At 34.1% G+C, this 17662-nt stretch overlaps 1 protein-coding gene across 2 annotated transcripts in view; it reads left to right on the forward strand.

Annotated features, from left to right (window-relative positions):
• Wdr37 (WD repeat domain 37) overlaps positions 1-17662 on the forward strand; it is a 71133-nt gene that overhangs the window by 7331 nt on the left and 46140 nt on the right. For both annotated transcript variants that reach the window (XM_071619875.1, XM_027948025.2), the window contains 4 exons: positions 8066-8243; positions 13174-13270; positions 16168-16263; positions 16579-16643. In XM_071619875.1, the coding sequence (XP_071475976.1) occupies positions 8106-8243; positions 13174-13270; positions 16168-16263; positions 16579-16643 (396 nt within the window). In that variant the 5' untranslated portion in view covers positions 8066-8105. The remainder of the gene's footprint in view (positions 1-8065; positions 8244-13173; positions 13271-16167; positions 16264-16578; positions 16644-17662) is intronic.

A 17662-nucleotide genomic window follows, 5' to 3' on the forward strand; every position in this document is an offset into this window, starting at 1 on the left:
ATTTAACTTCTAACTATGCCTCATACATGAGTTTTAGGGAGACACTTCATATCTAAACCATAACATTTCTCCCTTGGGTCTCCAAACTGATGTCCACCTCACAGTGCAGTATGCATTTAGTCTATCTGCAAAAGGCTCCATAGTTTTCACAGTTTCAGCATTGCCCCAAAGTCCCAGTCCAAAGTCTCATCTGTGAGTCAAGGAAAACTCTTGTCTGTAAGCCTCTGTAAAGATCAAAATCAGGTAACACATTCAATATATAATTGTGGAGAGTAAACATTTTCATTTCCAAGTGGAGGAATAGGGACATAGAAAGAAGGGATGGGGCCAAAACAAGATCAAAACCCATCTGGGTAAACATTAGATCCTGTGGCACATGGTGATGAGATGTGATTTCCAAAGAACTTTTGCAATCCTGTCCCTTTGGTCTTGCTGTTTGCAGTCCACATGGCCTCTCTTATCTCTCAGGATTGCTTTTGTCCACAACCAGCAGCTTTCCTCAACATACATTTCATTTTACTGTCATCTCTTTATCCCTGGGATGTCTATTGTAGTTTTCTGTAGTCTTTCTTCTTAGAAAGAACCCTGCTTTACCTGCTTATTCTCGCAACTTCATGCATCAACATTTCAGGGTATGCCTGTAGGGAATCTGACCTGCTACACTTGTCTGGTCTTTCAGGCCTTTGAAATCTCAGTGCAAGACTCCATGTTAATGTCAGTTTTGATCCGAAACACATGGAAACATGACAGCATACCTGTGTACATACATATACAAAACAAACAAGGGCCTTGTAGCTTATTTTTTAAAAACCTATCAGATTGAGAGCTAACCCTTGTAAATTGGCTTCTGAATAAAGCAGAGTATTAAAAACCTTTATAGTTCAATAAAATAGGTCTGATCAGAAAAAACACATTAACCTAGGCATGCTGGATCAAAATTATGAGCTCAAAAAAATATAGAATTCAAAATAAAAAGGAAGGTATGCACTAAGGAGAACAGTCAGACAACAGTGTCAGGGACAGATGGAGATGGATATGAACACATGGAACAAATAAAAGAACAAAAACAAGGGACAGACCCTCTCTCCAGGCCCAGACCCCAGACTGTCGTTGTCACTGTCTGTTTACCAGATCTCTGGGATAATGATCTGGCATCTCCTCAGACACCCTGTCTCAAGCGCTGGGATTCTAGGCAGGGCCACACCAGAACCTCAGGATTTACAGATGTAAGCCACACCAGACACTTTTCAATTGAAGAGAACAAACGAGGTACCTCTAAAAATATGCAGTACTATGTCCTCTTTTAGAGCTTCTGGGATTACAGGCATAAGCCACACCAGACTCTGGAATTACAGGTGTGAACCACACCAGAAGGTCGTTGTTTATGATTCCTTTTTCTGCTTCCCCTTTATTTTTGGTTTTTAGCTTTATAAGCCTCTCCTTACCCTCAGTCGGGGTTGAGATGTGGCAAGAGATTTAGATCTCTGCATCTTGGCTGCTGGCAGTAAAACTTCATGACTGACCCTGTGATTTGTTACTAACACACCACAACATTATGGTCAGCGAGGTTTTTACTCCACAACATTCCTTATGCTTGGCGAGATGGGTTGACGCTGTTGTCATGGTCTTCTAATTGTTTGGAAATTTCATTTAAGCTCAGATGGATCTCCCTTAAATTCAGTATTTTGGCCTATGAGTTAATGGCCATCAAAGCATTCCAGGAATTATTTACTTCTAAATAAATAAGACAGCTCAAGATAATTCTTCTATACTGCTAGGATATTTTCTCCTCTTCTTAGAAAGAACCCTGCTTTACCACACTGCCCTCTCCTTGCTGTTTTGGCTACTTTCCTGTTCAAATTCGAGTGTTCTTGAATTCCATTTGAAATGTGGTCTACATACTCGAACACTGTATGTATATATGTATGTGTTTATTGTGGTACTAGGGGTCGAACCTAGGGATGTTCTACCACAGAGCTACATGCCCTTTTTTTCTTTTTTTAAAAAAAGGTCTCACTAAGTTACCAAGGCTGGCGAGGAGCTTGTGATCCTCCTGTTTCAGCCTCTAGGATCACTGGGGCTAAGGGTGTGCACTAAGCTAGTTGAACACAATGTTTAAATATGACCGAAGTGGAATAAATGGAGTGGCACTTTTAGTCCCTTGCTTTGGACACTGCTCTTCTATTAATGCTGCACATAGGAGACAGGGCAGCAGACATTGGCCACAGATAACAAAAGTATGACTTTGGGGCAAGGAAATTGTAAGTCTTCATTTCCTGTCTTCTAAAATGGTTTTTTTTTAATCAACCTAGTTTTGTTTTTGCCAAGCAAGCATTCTTGCAAAGTGCTGGATGCAGGAGGTCTTTGGAATATTAATTTTTTTCCTTTCAGTCTCTTTTAGCACTTCTTTTTGGGTAGCTATATAAGATGATTCACTTACTCTGTGCATGTCCTGAGCTAAAATCTGTACTTCAGTCCTTTTCCCAGAGGCAATACTAAGAGTTTTCTTAATATTCCTATCATGATTTTTCTAGGAAAAGATTTTACATTGTTTTATCTTTATTTTGAGTTAATTCTTTTAGCTATTGAAATCTTTAAAAAATTTTAGTGACGTTTATCCAATCTATTGATGTCTGCCAGCTCAGCATTATCCATGGAATTGATAGGCATGCATTCACAAAACATCTTAACACTGATGAGGTTTCTGAGGTTGCTTTCCATTCCCTCCCAATATTATGTTTGGTGTTCCAGCTCTCTAGTCCTAAATTCAGCTATAAGTGCTATTACAGTAAAATATTACTAAAATTTTTTAACTTGTTGAAATTTAGTCACATTTTATATTTTTTAATGTCACATGCATGTAATGTCCATTAACCATTGCTTTGCACAGGAATAACATTTGTGAAATTAACCATTTGTTTTTCTCTTCTTGAAAGAAAAATGTTTAAATTTCCCCTGAATATGAAGTAGAAAGTATTGTTTTTTTTTATTTCATAATTTGTTGTAGCTTTTGAAAACCATTTTGGCTGTTTAGTGTCCTCAAATTATATGTTCTTAGAAGAATCTGATAATTTAGTAGTGGCAGTTTAATTAGTATCTGGACTACTAAAAAAAGGAGCCATTTGAAAGGAGCAGAAAGCTAAGTGTTCATTTACAGCATTTACAAAGGTGGGAATTCTGCTTGCTAACTAATACTGTTATGCTTATGAATTTCATTAATTTATTAAATATTTGGCAAGTGTCTGTTCTGTGCATAGCGCTGCTGCAGCAAAGCTGTGTGTCTGTTGTTTTTGTTTTGCTTACAAAACATAGCAGGGATGATGTGTGGCAGCATATAAGAACAAATGAGACCATAAATCAGTTAAGAGTTAAGAAGGAGAGTTTATATTAAAGTATGTTTATTTGAATGACAGGATAGAGAGGTTGGATTTTCAGAGGGATTAGTTATAGTTTTTTTTTTTTTTTTTCCTTTTTAATGGTGTTTGTAAAATCCAGGAGGGGCTGGGGGTGTAGCCCAGTGGTAGAGCACTTGCCTAGCATGTGGGAGGCCCTGGGTTCAACCCCCAGCACAGCATAATAAAAAACAAAAAACCAGGAGGATATTTTATTTCCATAGTCTTTTACTTAATGTGGTGATTTGTCCTATAATATTGGGCAAATGTGAATTTTCTTATTAGGTCATTGAAGTTATACATAGTAGTTGGGTTCATCTTGACAAAATCCTACATGTATGGAATTGGTTTCAGTTCACAATCCCCCTTCTCCTTCCTCAATTCCACTAGACTTCCTTTTGCTTATTTATTTATTTATTTATTTTTGATTGGTTCTTTTTACTTACACATGAAATTACCTGTAGTATATTTACATATGCACATAACATGGTTTTTTTTAAAGAATTCCTTCTGCATTTCTGCCCCTTTTCTGTCCCCCCCACTCTGCCTCTTGATCTTCATCTTTTATATTACTGATCTTCACTATATCTTGATGATATTCTAACCTTCCCTCCTCCTTTATTTTACTCTAGCTTTTACATATAAAAGAAAACATTTGACCTTTGAGTTTCTGGCTCTGGCTTATTAATGGGAATACTTTTGAGGGAGAATAATTTTCTTTTGGAATTTTAGTTTTTGTTTTAGTTTGTATTCAGGCACAACAGTGTGTAAGAGTTAAAATAGATTGTATTTTTACTTTCTTTTTTTTTTTAAGGAGAGAGAGAGAATTTTTTTATATTTATTTTTCAGTTTTTGGTGGACACAACATCTTTATTTTATTTTTATGTGGTGCTGAGCATCGAACCCAGTGCCCCGCGCATGCCAGGTATGCGCGTTACCCTTGAGCCACATTCCCAGCCCATACTTACTTGTTTTTCTGTGTGCTGGGGATCAGACCACATCCTCATGAATGCTAAGCCAGTGCTGTGCCACTGACCTAACCCCCTGGCCCCAAGTACCTTATTTTTAGTGTGGAAAAATTTCTTTCTTTTTATAGTTCTAAGATTAATTTACTAAATTATTTAGTATATCAGATATTATCAGACTGTTAATTAGGTTTGGGAATTCTATTTGACAGGGAATTTTGAGAATTAGTGACTTTTTATTTCAGTCTCCTAAGAGACCTTTATAATAGTTTTTCAACTGCAGGTAGAACTGCTAATCCATTCACTTGCCTTCAGTATCTCATCCATTTTTTTTTTTCTTTCATTTCCTTGATTGTCTAGCTCAGATTCTATGGTAAATTAGTATTCAAATCACCTGCAACTTCCTTGTCCCTCTCTTTTTATGATGCCAATCTAAAAAACTCCTAAACTTCTTATGACATCAGATATTTACAAATTTTTATTCTAATACACATGGCTTGAGGTAAAAGCAGTAGTATCTGCATCTTTAAGATTATAGTTCTTGGGTCAGGGACTTTTTCTGGTGAATTTGGTGTGAAAGGAAGTGATGATAGGACCAGTCAGACAGCTGGGAAAAAAGATGGAGGGTGTGAATGCAGAGACAAAAATAAAATTAAAAAAAAATTAGGAAAATTTGTAGGCAAAAATTGTGACAAAGAGAAGGATTAAAAGAAAAAAAATTTTAAGAGATTAGGAAAGCACAGAACTAATTTTGGAGAATTGGTAGGTGAACAGTAACTGAAGAAATTATAGAAAGAGGCAAAATTTTAATTAGCCAAATAATCTTTAAACATTAACCACAGTATATGGCAAAGACATTATGACCCCTCCTTTGACATATGATTTCACGGAATTTAGAAAGTTGCTAAAAGACAAAATTGTGAAAAAAAAAAATCTCCTTTTAGTACCAGGTTTTGGGCAAGTAATTGTAATGCATGTATTTGGTTGGAAGTTATCCAGTGGAAACAGTTTGCCACCATATTAACTTGTATGGAATGGTTGGTGGAAATGTAAGTGCAATTTCAAGAAATTTTTAGAAACTAAACGTACTCTACAACTCAACAGTCTGGCTCCTAGGCTCTTTTTCCAAAGGATATGAAAACTTGAATTCATGCAAAAAAACCTATATGTTATTGTTTATAGCAACTTTGTAATAGTAAAAAAATGGAAAGAATTAAAAAGTTTTACAATAGTTGAATGGTTAAACAAACTTACAGTTAAACATATTCTGTGGATACTACCTAGCAATGTAAAGAAGATAATCATTGATACATGTCACAAATTGGATGGATTGTGAGCATTAAGCCAAGTGGAAAAAATATCTCAAAAAGGCACTTAACTCTGTGATTTCATTTACATAACATTTTCAAAATGACAAAATTCTGCGGAGGATATAGAGATTAGTAGTTGTCAGGAGTTAAGGATGTTGCTCTGAAGGGTGTTTATGACTGATCAGTAGCATGAGCGTGCTCTTTATAGAGATGGGAAATTTTGCATCTTGATTATGGTAGGATTTACAGAAATTTATGTAACAAACTGATATATCTACAAGATTAACAGATAAACAAATTGATCATCAAATTATACTATTTAAGATGTAACCATTGGGGAAATATGGAACTTCTTGGTACCATCTTTGTAACTTCTGTAAATCTGCAAATATTTCAAAATAGAAAGTTAAGAAAAGGTAATCCTGCTATTTATAGTAAAATGGTAACTTCAAAACTAACACAAAAGTTTTGGTTAAGAGCTATTGAAACCTTTATGAGTGAGTTAAAACTTTTAAAGACTTTTAAATAAGTAATAGGCAAACTGTTTTCTATATTTCTCACAATATTTTTGGGTTAGGTTTGGCTGTAAAAATTTTAATAACATGATATATTGGTGAGAGTTCTAAATAGCATATGATAAAAGGCAAACAATGCACATTCATATAGTACTGTTTAGAAGAATGAATTATAATCTTCCTTATATGCTAAGGTTATTTTTATTGATTTCTATTATTTTAATGATAGTACTCTAAAAATAATCTAAATGGATTGAGTTTACAATGTGTTCTCTTGTGTAAAGAAATATTTTCATCTTGATAATAGGATTGTAATTAGAATGCTTAATAAACCAAATAGGAAAGATTCTCATTGATCATGTTATTAATTTCAAAGACATAAACATTTTCTGTGAATACATCCTATTTTTGTTATAATATTTCTTTATGTTTGAACAAACTTTCCCCCTTCAAAACAATTGAGTTTGTTTAAAAGGAAAAGAGAGCTGATGATCTTAAAATAGTATAGTTTGCATAAATCATTTGTAATAAAGTTTGGAAGTGTTATAATTGCTAAGTGAAAGCCATTTAAAAAGAAAGGGATAGCATTCTAGGAATTTCTATCAAGAGTCTGGTAGTGTCTGAGGAGTCAGGAAGAAGGCAGGATACTAGAATAAGTCTTGTCTTCAGGTTCAAACCTTGTTGCACTCACAGTTTTAGCTGTCTGCTTAGAATATGGATGTTTATATACTCCTTAGGATTATTTTAAAGATGTTTTCCTATCAAGTTGTTATATGCGTTTAATATAACAAACATTCCTCCAATGTTGGGACTTAGGCCAACTTCCCTTTCTGAATCAAGATACTTTGGGGCATGTTGGTTTTTTAGAGGTCATGGATGTATCCTGTTTTGCCTTACTCAGTGTTGGGGGGAAAGGTAGTGCTGCTTTCTCAGCTTTTACATGAAGTGGTGTGGTGTTAGCTTGTCTTTAGAGGAGGAGGGATCAGTTATAGCAAAAAATAAGTAGGTCATGTTCAAAACAGGTTAATCTATAGTAGAAAAAGGTGTAAGGTGTAAACATACTATTTAAAATATTGTTAATATGGTGATATAATTATGTTGGTAAGAGGAATGGGTAATAGAATAGCAGAAGACAAGTAGAAAGTGTGCAAATGGTAAATTACAATGTTCAAATTATTTAGAGATTTGAATAAATTAATCACATGTGACTAGTTCAAATTGACATGTGCTATGAATATAAAATACACATTGAATTTTGAAGAAGTAATAATAAAAACAACATAAAATAACCCTCCTCTTCTTTTTTCTTGTGTTGTTGGGAATAGAACCCAGGGCCTGTGTGTGCTAGGCAAGCACTCAACCCCTGAGTTCCGTTTTTAACTCCATTGATGTTTTTTATATCAACAGTAAGATATTTTTAGATATGTTGGGTTAAATAAATCATTAAAAGTAAATTCACATGTGTTTACTTTTTGGAATGTGGCTATTAGAAAATTAAAAGTTATGTATATAGCTTATATTTCTTTTGGACTGAATTACTCTAGAATGTACTATAGGTTAGAATATGCAATTAGAGTTGGTTGTCTTTGTGGGGCAGTAGACTTAAGTCTGGAGGAAGTTGCATTAAGGGAGAGTTGTTTTTATTTTAAACGCTATCTGATTTTTAAAAAATGTTATGAAATTTGATTTAAAAGTACCTCTTTAACAAGGACTGTTGTCTCTACCTTAAAGTACCTTAATCTGTTGTGGGGTAAATTATATACAAATATTAATCATTGTAAGGAATTTTGTAATTAAAACTAGTAATTATCTTATTCACAGTTTTTTATTTCAGTTTTTTCTTTATCAGAAATAAAGTACTCATTTTTTCTGCTGTTTTTTAGCTTATTGCAGGAGTGACCAGGATACTACCTTTTAGAAGTAATGCCCACAGAAAGCGGAAGTTGTTCAACTGCTCGCCAAGCAAAACAAAAGCGCAAATCACATAGCCTTTCCATACGAAGAACTAACAGCTCAGAACAGGAGAGGACAGGACTACCAAGAGAAATGCTGGAAGGACAGGTGAGTTAACATTGATCAGTACCTTATTTTAAAGAGGTTGATCATGTTTATAATGTTATAAATATAGCCAAATACATACAGGCTTCTAAAAAATGGTTTGGGTTATCAAAACTTTATCAAAATTCTCCCCAAATGAATCCACTAAAATTACTGTCAAACACAATAGCATACACAGAGATAGAATTCGATTTCTGGGTTAATGTATTGATAATACTTAACAAAAAGAAGTAAGTGTGATAGTACGAATTAGTTTTTATTCTCTGTGCAGGTTAATTGACAGTATAGTTTTGCATTTTCTTATCTGGAGAAAAGATCATAGTTTTAGCAATTTTTGTTCTTTGAGGAGGTTTTGGAATTAGGTCTTTTTTTTTTTTTTAACAATTGAAAAAATACTTTTAGTTGTAGATGGACACAATACCTTTATTTTATTTGTTTTTTTGTGGTGCTGAGAATCAAACCCAGTCCTCACACGTGCTAGGCAAGTGCCCTATCACTGAACTACAGCCCTAGCACTGTAATTAGTTCTTTTAGTAACTTAATTTGACTTTATCTTTATCTCTGCTATAATGAGTATACTGTCCTTTGATTAAATGCCTTAATACCATATTGATAAATTTTGCTTATATTTTTAGTTTCTTTATAGATGATGCAAATGTTTGAGTTTTTAAAGATTGTTATTGTGAAGTCTAAGGTATGTTAATTATATGAAAATAAATTATTAGAGATATATGTGCTTATGTGTGTGTATATAAATAGTAATTTTATAACTATTCTTTCACAACTATAATTAATTCACTAGACACACTGCTGCAGGAAAATAAGACATCTGAGAAATTGGTTCTTGTGAATACTGGGTCTTGTTAAAACCTTGCTGATAACTTCATGATTGGGATTTCTAGGCTACAGCCTCCAAAAGGGCAGTAGTGTCTACACAGAACCCAACGTAGCTACTGCCATAAAGTAAATAATCAGTGCAAATTTAGTTTTTGTGTGGTTATCTGTCAGTATTCTTGGGGGATTGGTTCCAGGACCCCCCAAGAATGTCAAAATACGTGGTCCTTATTTACAGTTGTACAATATTTGCATGTAACCTTCTGTATACTTTAATAAATCATTTCTCGATGAATTAACTAAGACAATGTAGATACTATGTCAATAGTCGTTACACTGTGTTGTTTAGAAAATAATGACAAGGAAAAAAAGAGTCTGTTTATATTCTATACACATGCAGTTTTTTTTTTTTTTTTCCATTCAGATGGTTTTTATCTGTAGTTGTTTGAATCCAGGGTTGTAGAACTTGCAGATGTGGAGGGTCAACTATGCCAAGTTCTATTTTCCATAAAAAAATGATTATATTTTAATGTAATGATGGAAATAAAAATCATAAAAATAACTTTGGTATTCTTATTGTATAACTTTGCTAGAACTACTGTAACAGAGTACCACAAACTAGGTGGTTTAAACAACAGAAATTTATTTTCTCACAATTCTGGAGACTGAAATCTTAGGTCAAGCTGTAGAGAGGATTGGTTTCTCTTGTAGCCTCTATACTTGGCTTATAGATAACTACCTTTTTCTTGTGACCTTGTGTGGTCTTTCCTCACTGCATGTCCTAATCTTTTTTTTTTTTTTTTTATAAGGACACCAATCCTAATGGATTAGGGGCCACTTTTGTGATTGCATTTTAACTTAGTGACTTCTATAAAAACCCTATTGTTTTTTTTTTTTTTTAAGACTCCACCTTGAAATATGGTCACATTCTGAGGTCCTTAGGCTTGGAGCTTTGGCATATGAATTTTGGGGGACATAATTCAGCCATTTAAGAGAGTGAAACCAGAGCTATGTAGGAGAATTTGTGATGGTGGGAATGTTCTGTGTGTTATTTTATAAGGGAGTAACAATGCTAACTGTGACTGTTGGGTACTTGAAAAGTGGCTGGTGTGATTTAGAACCTGAAATTTTACTTTTTAAAAAATTTTAATGATTTTATATTGACGTTTGCAGTCAAATTGACTGGTGGCTACTATATTGGACAGTGCAGGTAAACAGTCTAAGATAGATTTAAAAAAATTAAAAAAATTTTTTTTTAAATTTTAAAAAATTAAAAAAATTTTTTTTTTTTGTTTACTTACACTTTTAGCAGTGAGAATTCTGCAACTTCTTGCTGGTATATTCTAGTTACTTTCCACACAGGGTAAATATAAATGCGTTCTTTTCCTGGCCTTCTTGTGTTCTTGTCTTCCATTGTGATGTAATACAAGGAGATAATTGCATATCACAGTAACGCTTATGAAGATAATTCAGAATTCTGAACAACTTAGTCCTCTATTGCTCTATAGCCTTCTTTGTGTCTCTCACCTGGACACTACTTATTTGTTGAATAAGTGCCAGTAATTTGGAGTGGGACCAACCAACATGTTCTGTTAGTGGCCAGTGTAAGGTGCTCTACTTTCCTTTTGCAGCAGGAGGGTAGAGAGTGATGTGTTTGGTGCATGCAGTAGGCATGGTAGGTAAAAGTAGAATGATTAGAACATAGAGCTGTTGATTGCCAGTAAATTGAATTGTAGGTGTAATCACTGTCTAGGCAACTTATGTAATAATGCCCTTTCAGTTGTAGGAGAGCAGAATAAAAAAAAAAAAGTGAAGATTAGTCTGAATGAGATATTAGGTTTTATTTTCTACATATTAGATTTGTAAATCAGAAGTATTTTAGAAGGCAGTGATTTGTGTGCTTTCTAATCTGTGGGAGTCTTGTCATTACAGAGGTCTGCTGAGTCTCTGTCTTTACCCACCTGTATGCCACATTGCCCGTGGCTTGAAGAGCTACTTTTTGCATATCTGTACTACTTTTTCAGGTGTATGTCAGTGTTGATATGATAAAGTGCAAATTCATTTAAAAGCTTTACTTAATCATAGTAGCTTTCCTGTCTTGAATTTTCTCAGTTGGGGCCAAAAGTTGAACACCTATTTCAGGGATTGTGATATTAAATGGCACAAAAAAGGAGAACTGATAAAATGGGGTTAATGATTTGTTTACCAAAATGCATCTCAGCCTTGTTTTCTCTACCAATTGCTTTTATATTAAGAGGTATTTGATATTCAAGGAAATTGTGCATAATAAAGGTTTTAAAACATTATGGGTATAGGTGAATAGAAATTGGTGTATGTAAAATAGATATGGCCTTGAATGGGAGTCAGAATGGCTTCTCTAAGGTAACATTTGGGAGGAGAGACTGTTCCAGCAGAGGAAGTGAGTGGAATACACAGAGACCTTGAGGCAGGTCAAATAAATATTAAATGCACTTCTCAGCTCAGTACAAGCTCATGTTTTGTATTTTGTGGTTATTGGGATTTCCTCTTTGGCTTAGTTTACATTTCCATTGTAATTTTTAAGTTTTTTTCATGTTCTTTATCTACATTTTAGAGGGATGTTGAGATTACCAGTTCTGCCAGACTCAAATTTTAAATTAGTGGCTTTACATGTAAATATTTTTAAGTTGTTTTACAAAATTTATATGAGAAATATGTGATTAATACAAAACTCATATTGCTAAAATGTTATCATTTTCTCTAAAGTTTATCTTCCTAAAGTGTTAACCTGAGCCAGACACGTTGGTACATGTCCATAATCCCAGCAGAGTAATTAGAGGCTCAGGCAGGAGAATCTTGAGTTCAGAGCCAGCCGCAGCAACTTAGGCTAAGCAATTCAGTGCGACCCTGTCTCTTAATAAAAGTATAAAAAAGGACTGGGGATGTGGCTTAGTGTTTAAGTGCCTTTGGGTTCAATCCCTGGTACAAAACAAAACCAAACAAAAAGTTAACCCAAGAAGGAATTTTATTAAACAGCATATCTTTTGTAAAAATTTATAACTGATGTATTTGCTAAAATCTGTGCTATACATAAATTTGAGAAGTTTCTTGGAAAATCACACTGATAGCGGTTAAATATTGGGACATTATTTTAGAAATATTTCTTGAGAATTTTTGGAGGGGAATTATTCTTGAATGCTGGGGTGAGTGGAGGACCCTTGTAGGCTCTACCCTGGAGACTAGAGTGTAGACGATATCCAACAATTTTCTACTTATTAGCAATGTTCAGGAAAAGTAAATGCTTTGTATACTTAACTTGGTGTCTACGATGCTGCTCACTCATTTGACCCTACTTAAAATTCAGCTGAGATGTTGCTTCTTCCCATTGCCTTCCCTTGACTTTTAGACAGAGACTGGAGTTGTGAGAGAAGATATGCAAAGGCATGAAGAATGTGGCCCAACTGGGAACTTAAAAGTTAATGTTTTCACTTAACTAATAGACATTTTGCTCTTATAGGTGAGATTTTCCTTTTTTCCCTCTTCGTAACAGTCCTTTAGGAATTAAGTAGTTATAGGACATACCTAGTTGATTTTGCTTGAAGTACAATGGATGTTAATGAGATGATAAAGCACGTATTAAAATACATTGATAATAGCATATGATAGAGCTTAAAGGCTATTTGTAATGTAATTTCACCTATGGGTATTGCCTTCTCTACAAATTTGGAAAATTTTTGAATAGGTAGGCTTTTATCTTGTAAAAGAAAAATTACGTTATTTTGAAGAAGCAATTGTTTTTAAATCTCATATTACCCTATATAGCCATTTATACAATTTGATTATTGTTTTCTCTGTGGAAATTTGAAGCTTTTTTAATTTTTTTGTTGCTGGGGATTGAATGGTGCCTCATGCATGCTAAACATGCACACTACCACTGAGCAACACTTTAAAATTTGTAAACATGTTATGTATAAGAAATAGAATTCAATATTATATAAAATAAGAGTTTAGGATAAAAGATATTTACTTTGAAAAAAGTATGTTGGTACTTGGTATTAGAGTTTCACATTCATTCATTCATTCATTCATTCATTTATTTTAAAATCTTTCTCTTCTACAGGATTCTAAACTACCTTCCTCAGTTCGCACCACACTTCTGGAACTGTTCGGTCAAATAGAAAGAGAATTTGAAAACCTTTATATTGAAAACTTAGAATGTGAGTATCTCTTAATACACTTTTAAAAATATATTTTTCTAGTGTAGATGGACATAATACTTTTTAAAAAATTTTTATTTTATTCTTTTTAGTTGTATTTGGACACAATACCTTTATTTTATTTATTTTTATGTGGTGCTGAAGATTGAACCCAGCACCTCTCACGTGCTAGGTTAGCGCTCTACTGCTGAGCCACAACCCCACCCCACCTTTATTTTAGTCATTTATTTTTATGTGTTGCTGAGGATTGAACTCAGTACCTCGCATGTGCTAGGCAAGTGCTCTACCACCGAGCTACAATCCCAGCCCCTTAATACACTTTTATAACTTTGTACCTGTGTGTAGAAATCTTGAGAGTAAAATTTGTGGATAGGTGTTCATCACTGTATTAATTTTCAATTTTACTATAACAAACAGTGGCTTAAAATAAATAAAATTTATTATCTTAGAGTCATATAGGTTTGACATGATTCTCACTAATGTCAAGGTCTTGGCAGAGCTGTGTTCCCTTCTGGAGGCTCTAGGGATGAATATTTCCTATTTGTTGGTATGTGACAGGATTCAGTTCCCTTGCCATACTACTTGGCTCACAGGACCTCCTCCCTCCCTTAGTGATGGAATCTCTTGTTGTCTGTCTGACCCAGCCTTCTGCATGTCCTCCATTCATAAAGATGTGTTCAAATTGAGCCCTCTGGCCCGTTTTTCAGCCTACTATATCTATCAATCTAAGTTGAAATTTCATAAGAAATAAATGCATTTTATTTTTCCTCACCAAGTATACTGTAAATTGAGATGACTTTGATGCATGTTTTTACTATACCATCATTTATAAATTTCCTAAAATGCATATAGTACCTAACCTATTAAACATAAATTTTTAATTAGCTTGACTTTATTTTTTCATTTTTAGTTTGGAAGTAATGTCTACATATACTTACAAAATATCAATAAAAGGAGAAAAAAGATATCTGCCATTTTCCTTGACCTTATTGAACTTTTTAAAGGAAACTGTGTTTTGCATTTTTCACTTTTAATTCTTCTGTGATTATTTCTGTAAACATATGTAATTTACTTCTAGTTTTAGATCTGCACAGTGAAGGCTGATTGCAATAATGTTTCATTATGAAATGTTAAGAACTAAACTTCATAGAGTTTATGTTTATAAATTTTTATTATGCCAGTATAACTATTATTCATTCTTTCATGTTTATCTACAAGTTGATTCCAAAAATGAAATATTAACACGCTGCATTTGTATTATTAAACTGTTGTTCACTTTATAACTAAATAACTGATTAGATAAGTAGTGAGAATATAATCCTGTGTCACTCAGACTTTGCTGTTGGAAAATATATAATGTTTTAATACTGGATTTTTCTTTTTTTAAAATTCATGTTGAAAATTTGTAGAGGAAAAGTGATTCCAAGTAGGTGCCACGTACGGCATCTTAATTCTAAGAGTTTTTTTTTTTTTTTGTTTGTCTGATTTTTAGATAGAGTTTTAGCACTCAACTCAATGAGTTTCCATTGTGATCTAAGGCCTTATGTATTTTATAAATTCATGTAGTTTGTTCAGGAAACTATAGGATTATGCTGGGCATGGTGACACCTGCTATAATCCTAGCTATGGGAGGCTGAGGCAGAGGAGCGCAAGTTCAAGGCCAGCCTGGGCAACTTAGTGAGACCCTGTCTCAAAATAAAATAGAAAAAGGGACTGGGTAGCTCAGTGTTATAGTGCTTGCCTAGCATGCACAAGGCCATGGGTTCACTCCCCAAACCATAAAACAAACTATATGATTGATTACAAATTACTGAAACTGAAAGGCACTTTGAGTTTGCATTGTGTAGCACTTCTAGTTTTGGTGGCTCCTTACTATCCTTAAGATAAAGTTTAAGTTGTTCCGATAGGGTGTGGTATAGAGCCTTCAGCCCTTAGCTTAGTTTTGACCTTACCAGTTTCCTCATAGAGTCCTAGGAGGCTGCATTGTGTTGTGGCAAGGATGTAGGTTATTGAGATGTGGACCAGGTGTATCACATCAGTAGCTTTGTGTCCTTAAACTTGTTGCTTCCCTGGCCCAGTCTCTTCTCTGCTCCCCAGTATGAATAAAAGTGTGGTCATACAGGTCTGCTCTTGAGGATCCATATTTCTTTCTTTTTTCTTTGCTTATCCTGTTCTTTATTCCTGGAGTCCTGCCTTTTAAATGTCCTAACACCCCATTATTCTGTAATTCCTAGTTCTTCAGGAACTTTAATATTTCTTATATGTGATTGTTACTTGGAGATTATGTGGTGTTATACACCATTAATTACATATTGTTAATTGTGTTTTTTCCTCATTTGCTGTGTCTTCAGGTAGACTATTTCAATAAATTTCAGACAGTATCATAATAATATTTTTAAGTATACAGAATAAAGCACAAAGGAATTATGTTAAAAAACAATGTTGAAATGCAGGTACTCTGCTGGGAGACCCTTAAGAGTTGTGTCTTCATGGGGTAGCAAGAGTGTAAGAGATTTATTTTATTTTATTTTGTTTTTGGTACCAGGGATTGAACAGGGATGCTTAACCACTGAGCAAATTCCCAATCTTTTTTATTTTTTGAGACAGGGTCTCTCACTAAGTTGCTTAGGGACTTGCTAAGTTGCTGAGACTGACCTTGAACTTGTGATCCTTCTGCCTCAGCCTCCCCAGTTGCTGGAATTAAGATGTCCACCACCACACCTGCCTGAGTTTTTATTTTTGGACTGGTATCTGGAATGATGTCTTGAGTTATTGGAAATTTGTGATCTTGCTTTTTTAGTATTATTTCTGTCTTTTATGTGTACAAGTTTTAGAAGTGGTGAACATTTAAGCATAAAAAAATTTTACATTTTTGAAAAATTTTTTTTCATTCTTAGTGCGGAGAGAAATTGATACTCTTAATGAACGTTTAGCTGCTGAAGGACAAGCGATTGATGGAGCAGAACTGAGTAAGGGCCAGCTCAAAACAAAAGGTAAGGTGAATGCTCCTCTGAAGTATTCTCTTACAGATCATTTACCAAGTAAATTTGGAATTTAGTGAAGGATACTAACTCACTTTCTTTTTTGCTCTCAGCAAAACTTTAGAAAAATATGTAATTCAGGTGTGGTCTAGATAAACCAAGGGGCTTGGGTCCTTGTTCCATCTCCTCTTTGAGATCCATGTTATCGTGGGCAAACAGGCCCTTCTGCTTTCACTTTCTTTCTGTGTAAGACAAAGATCCACTTTGCAATGCTGTGGTCCTTGGGTGGTTTGATTGTATTTGATTTTTGATTCTCTGTCTCTACAGCCAGTCACAGTACCAGTCAGCTTTCTCAGAAACTAAAGACCACTTACAAGGCTTCAACCAGCAAGGTATGCAGGGCTCTGGCTCTCGAACCAGTCATGTGGTGTTTAAGGTGTGCAGATGTGTACTTTAAATTGCATATTTTCCAATTAGAAATGTGTAATAGAAAAAGATAAATGTCTGGTTTCTAGGAAAACTTAATCTTTAAAAGAATATCATGTTAAGAGACTAAAGAAAGTAGACACATAGACACTGAGTAACTCTAGTATTTACTGAGATCAATATGTTATATATTAGTAAATATATTGTCTGTAGAGGAAAAATATATTTTCTGTTTTTAATTGGCTTGACATAAAGGCTCTGAGTTGGAGAAAGCAAATAAATAGATATAATTAAAATTATGTTTGGGCTAAAGTTACCATTATCTTTTAAAAAATCTTGTATGAGAAAGATGAGGAAGTAAAGGTCTGTCTCTGAGGCAAATAAAGGGCATAAGTTCAGGGAATTTAGCTTTTAAAGTATTTTGTGCTGATGTTGAAATGGTAAGGATTTAATTGTTTGGAAGTCACTGTCTATGATGAAGCAATGTTTTGAGGTATATTTGTGTGCATCTCTAGTTGCGAGTATTTTGAGTGTGTAAGATAAATTACCTACTCATGGTGAATGTACATTCCTTTGGCTAACCCTGAGGGGAAAAGTTGAAATCTGCTATGATTGCATAGTTAATTACTGTTAGCTTTTTATTTTTTCAATTTGTTCTCTGAACTTAAAGTTATATGGCATGACATCTACAGTGACATTACTTATAATGAATAGGGAAAAATCAGTGTTTCTATTATTTCTTCTTATTTAGAAGTTTTTGGTAATTATTGTTTAAAAGAGATAGTGTTGCTGACATTTTCTACTCTTTGCTTTGATAGCACCTAGAATGTAAGTTGCTAATTTTTGTTTTTTTTGGGGGGGTCTTATTATCTAGCCCTCATTGTTTTGAAATTTTTAATAAATTTAACCTTTTTTTCAAAATAAAGTGTGAAATTATGTTTTTCCTCATTTGATCTCTTGTTGCATTATCTTGAATGACTTTGCT

Source organism: Marmota flaviventris, chromosome 12, assembly GCF_047511675.1.
Source record: "Marmota flaviventris isolate mMarFla1 chromosome 12, mMarFla1.hap1, whole genome shotgun sequence".
Classification (NCBI taxonomy): domain Eukaryota; kingdom Metazoa; phylum Chordata; class Mammalia; order Rodentia; family Sciuridae; genus Marmota; species Marmota flaviventris.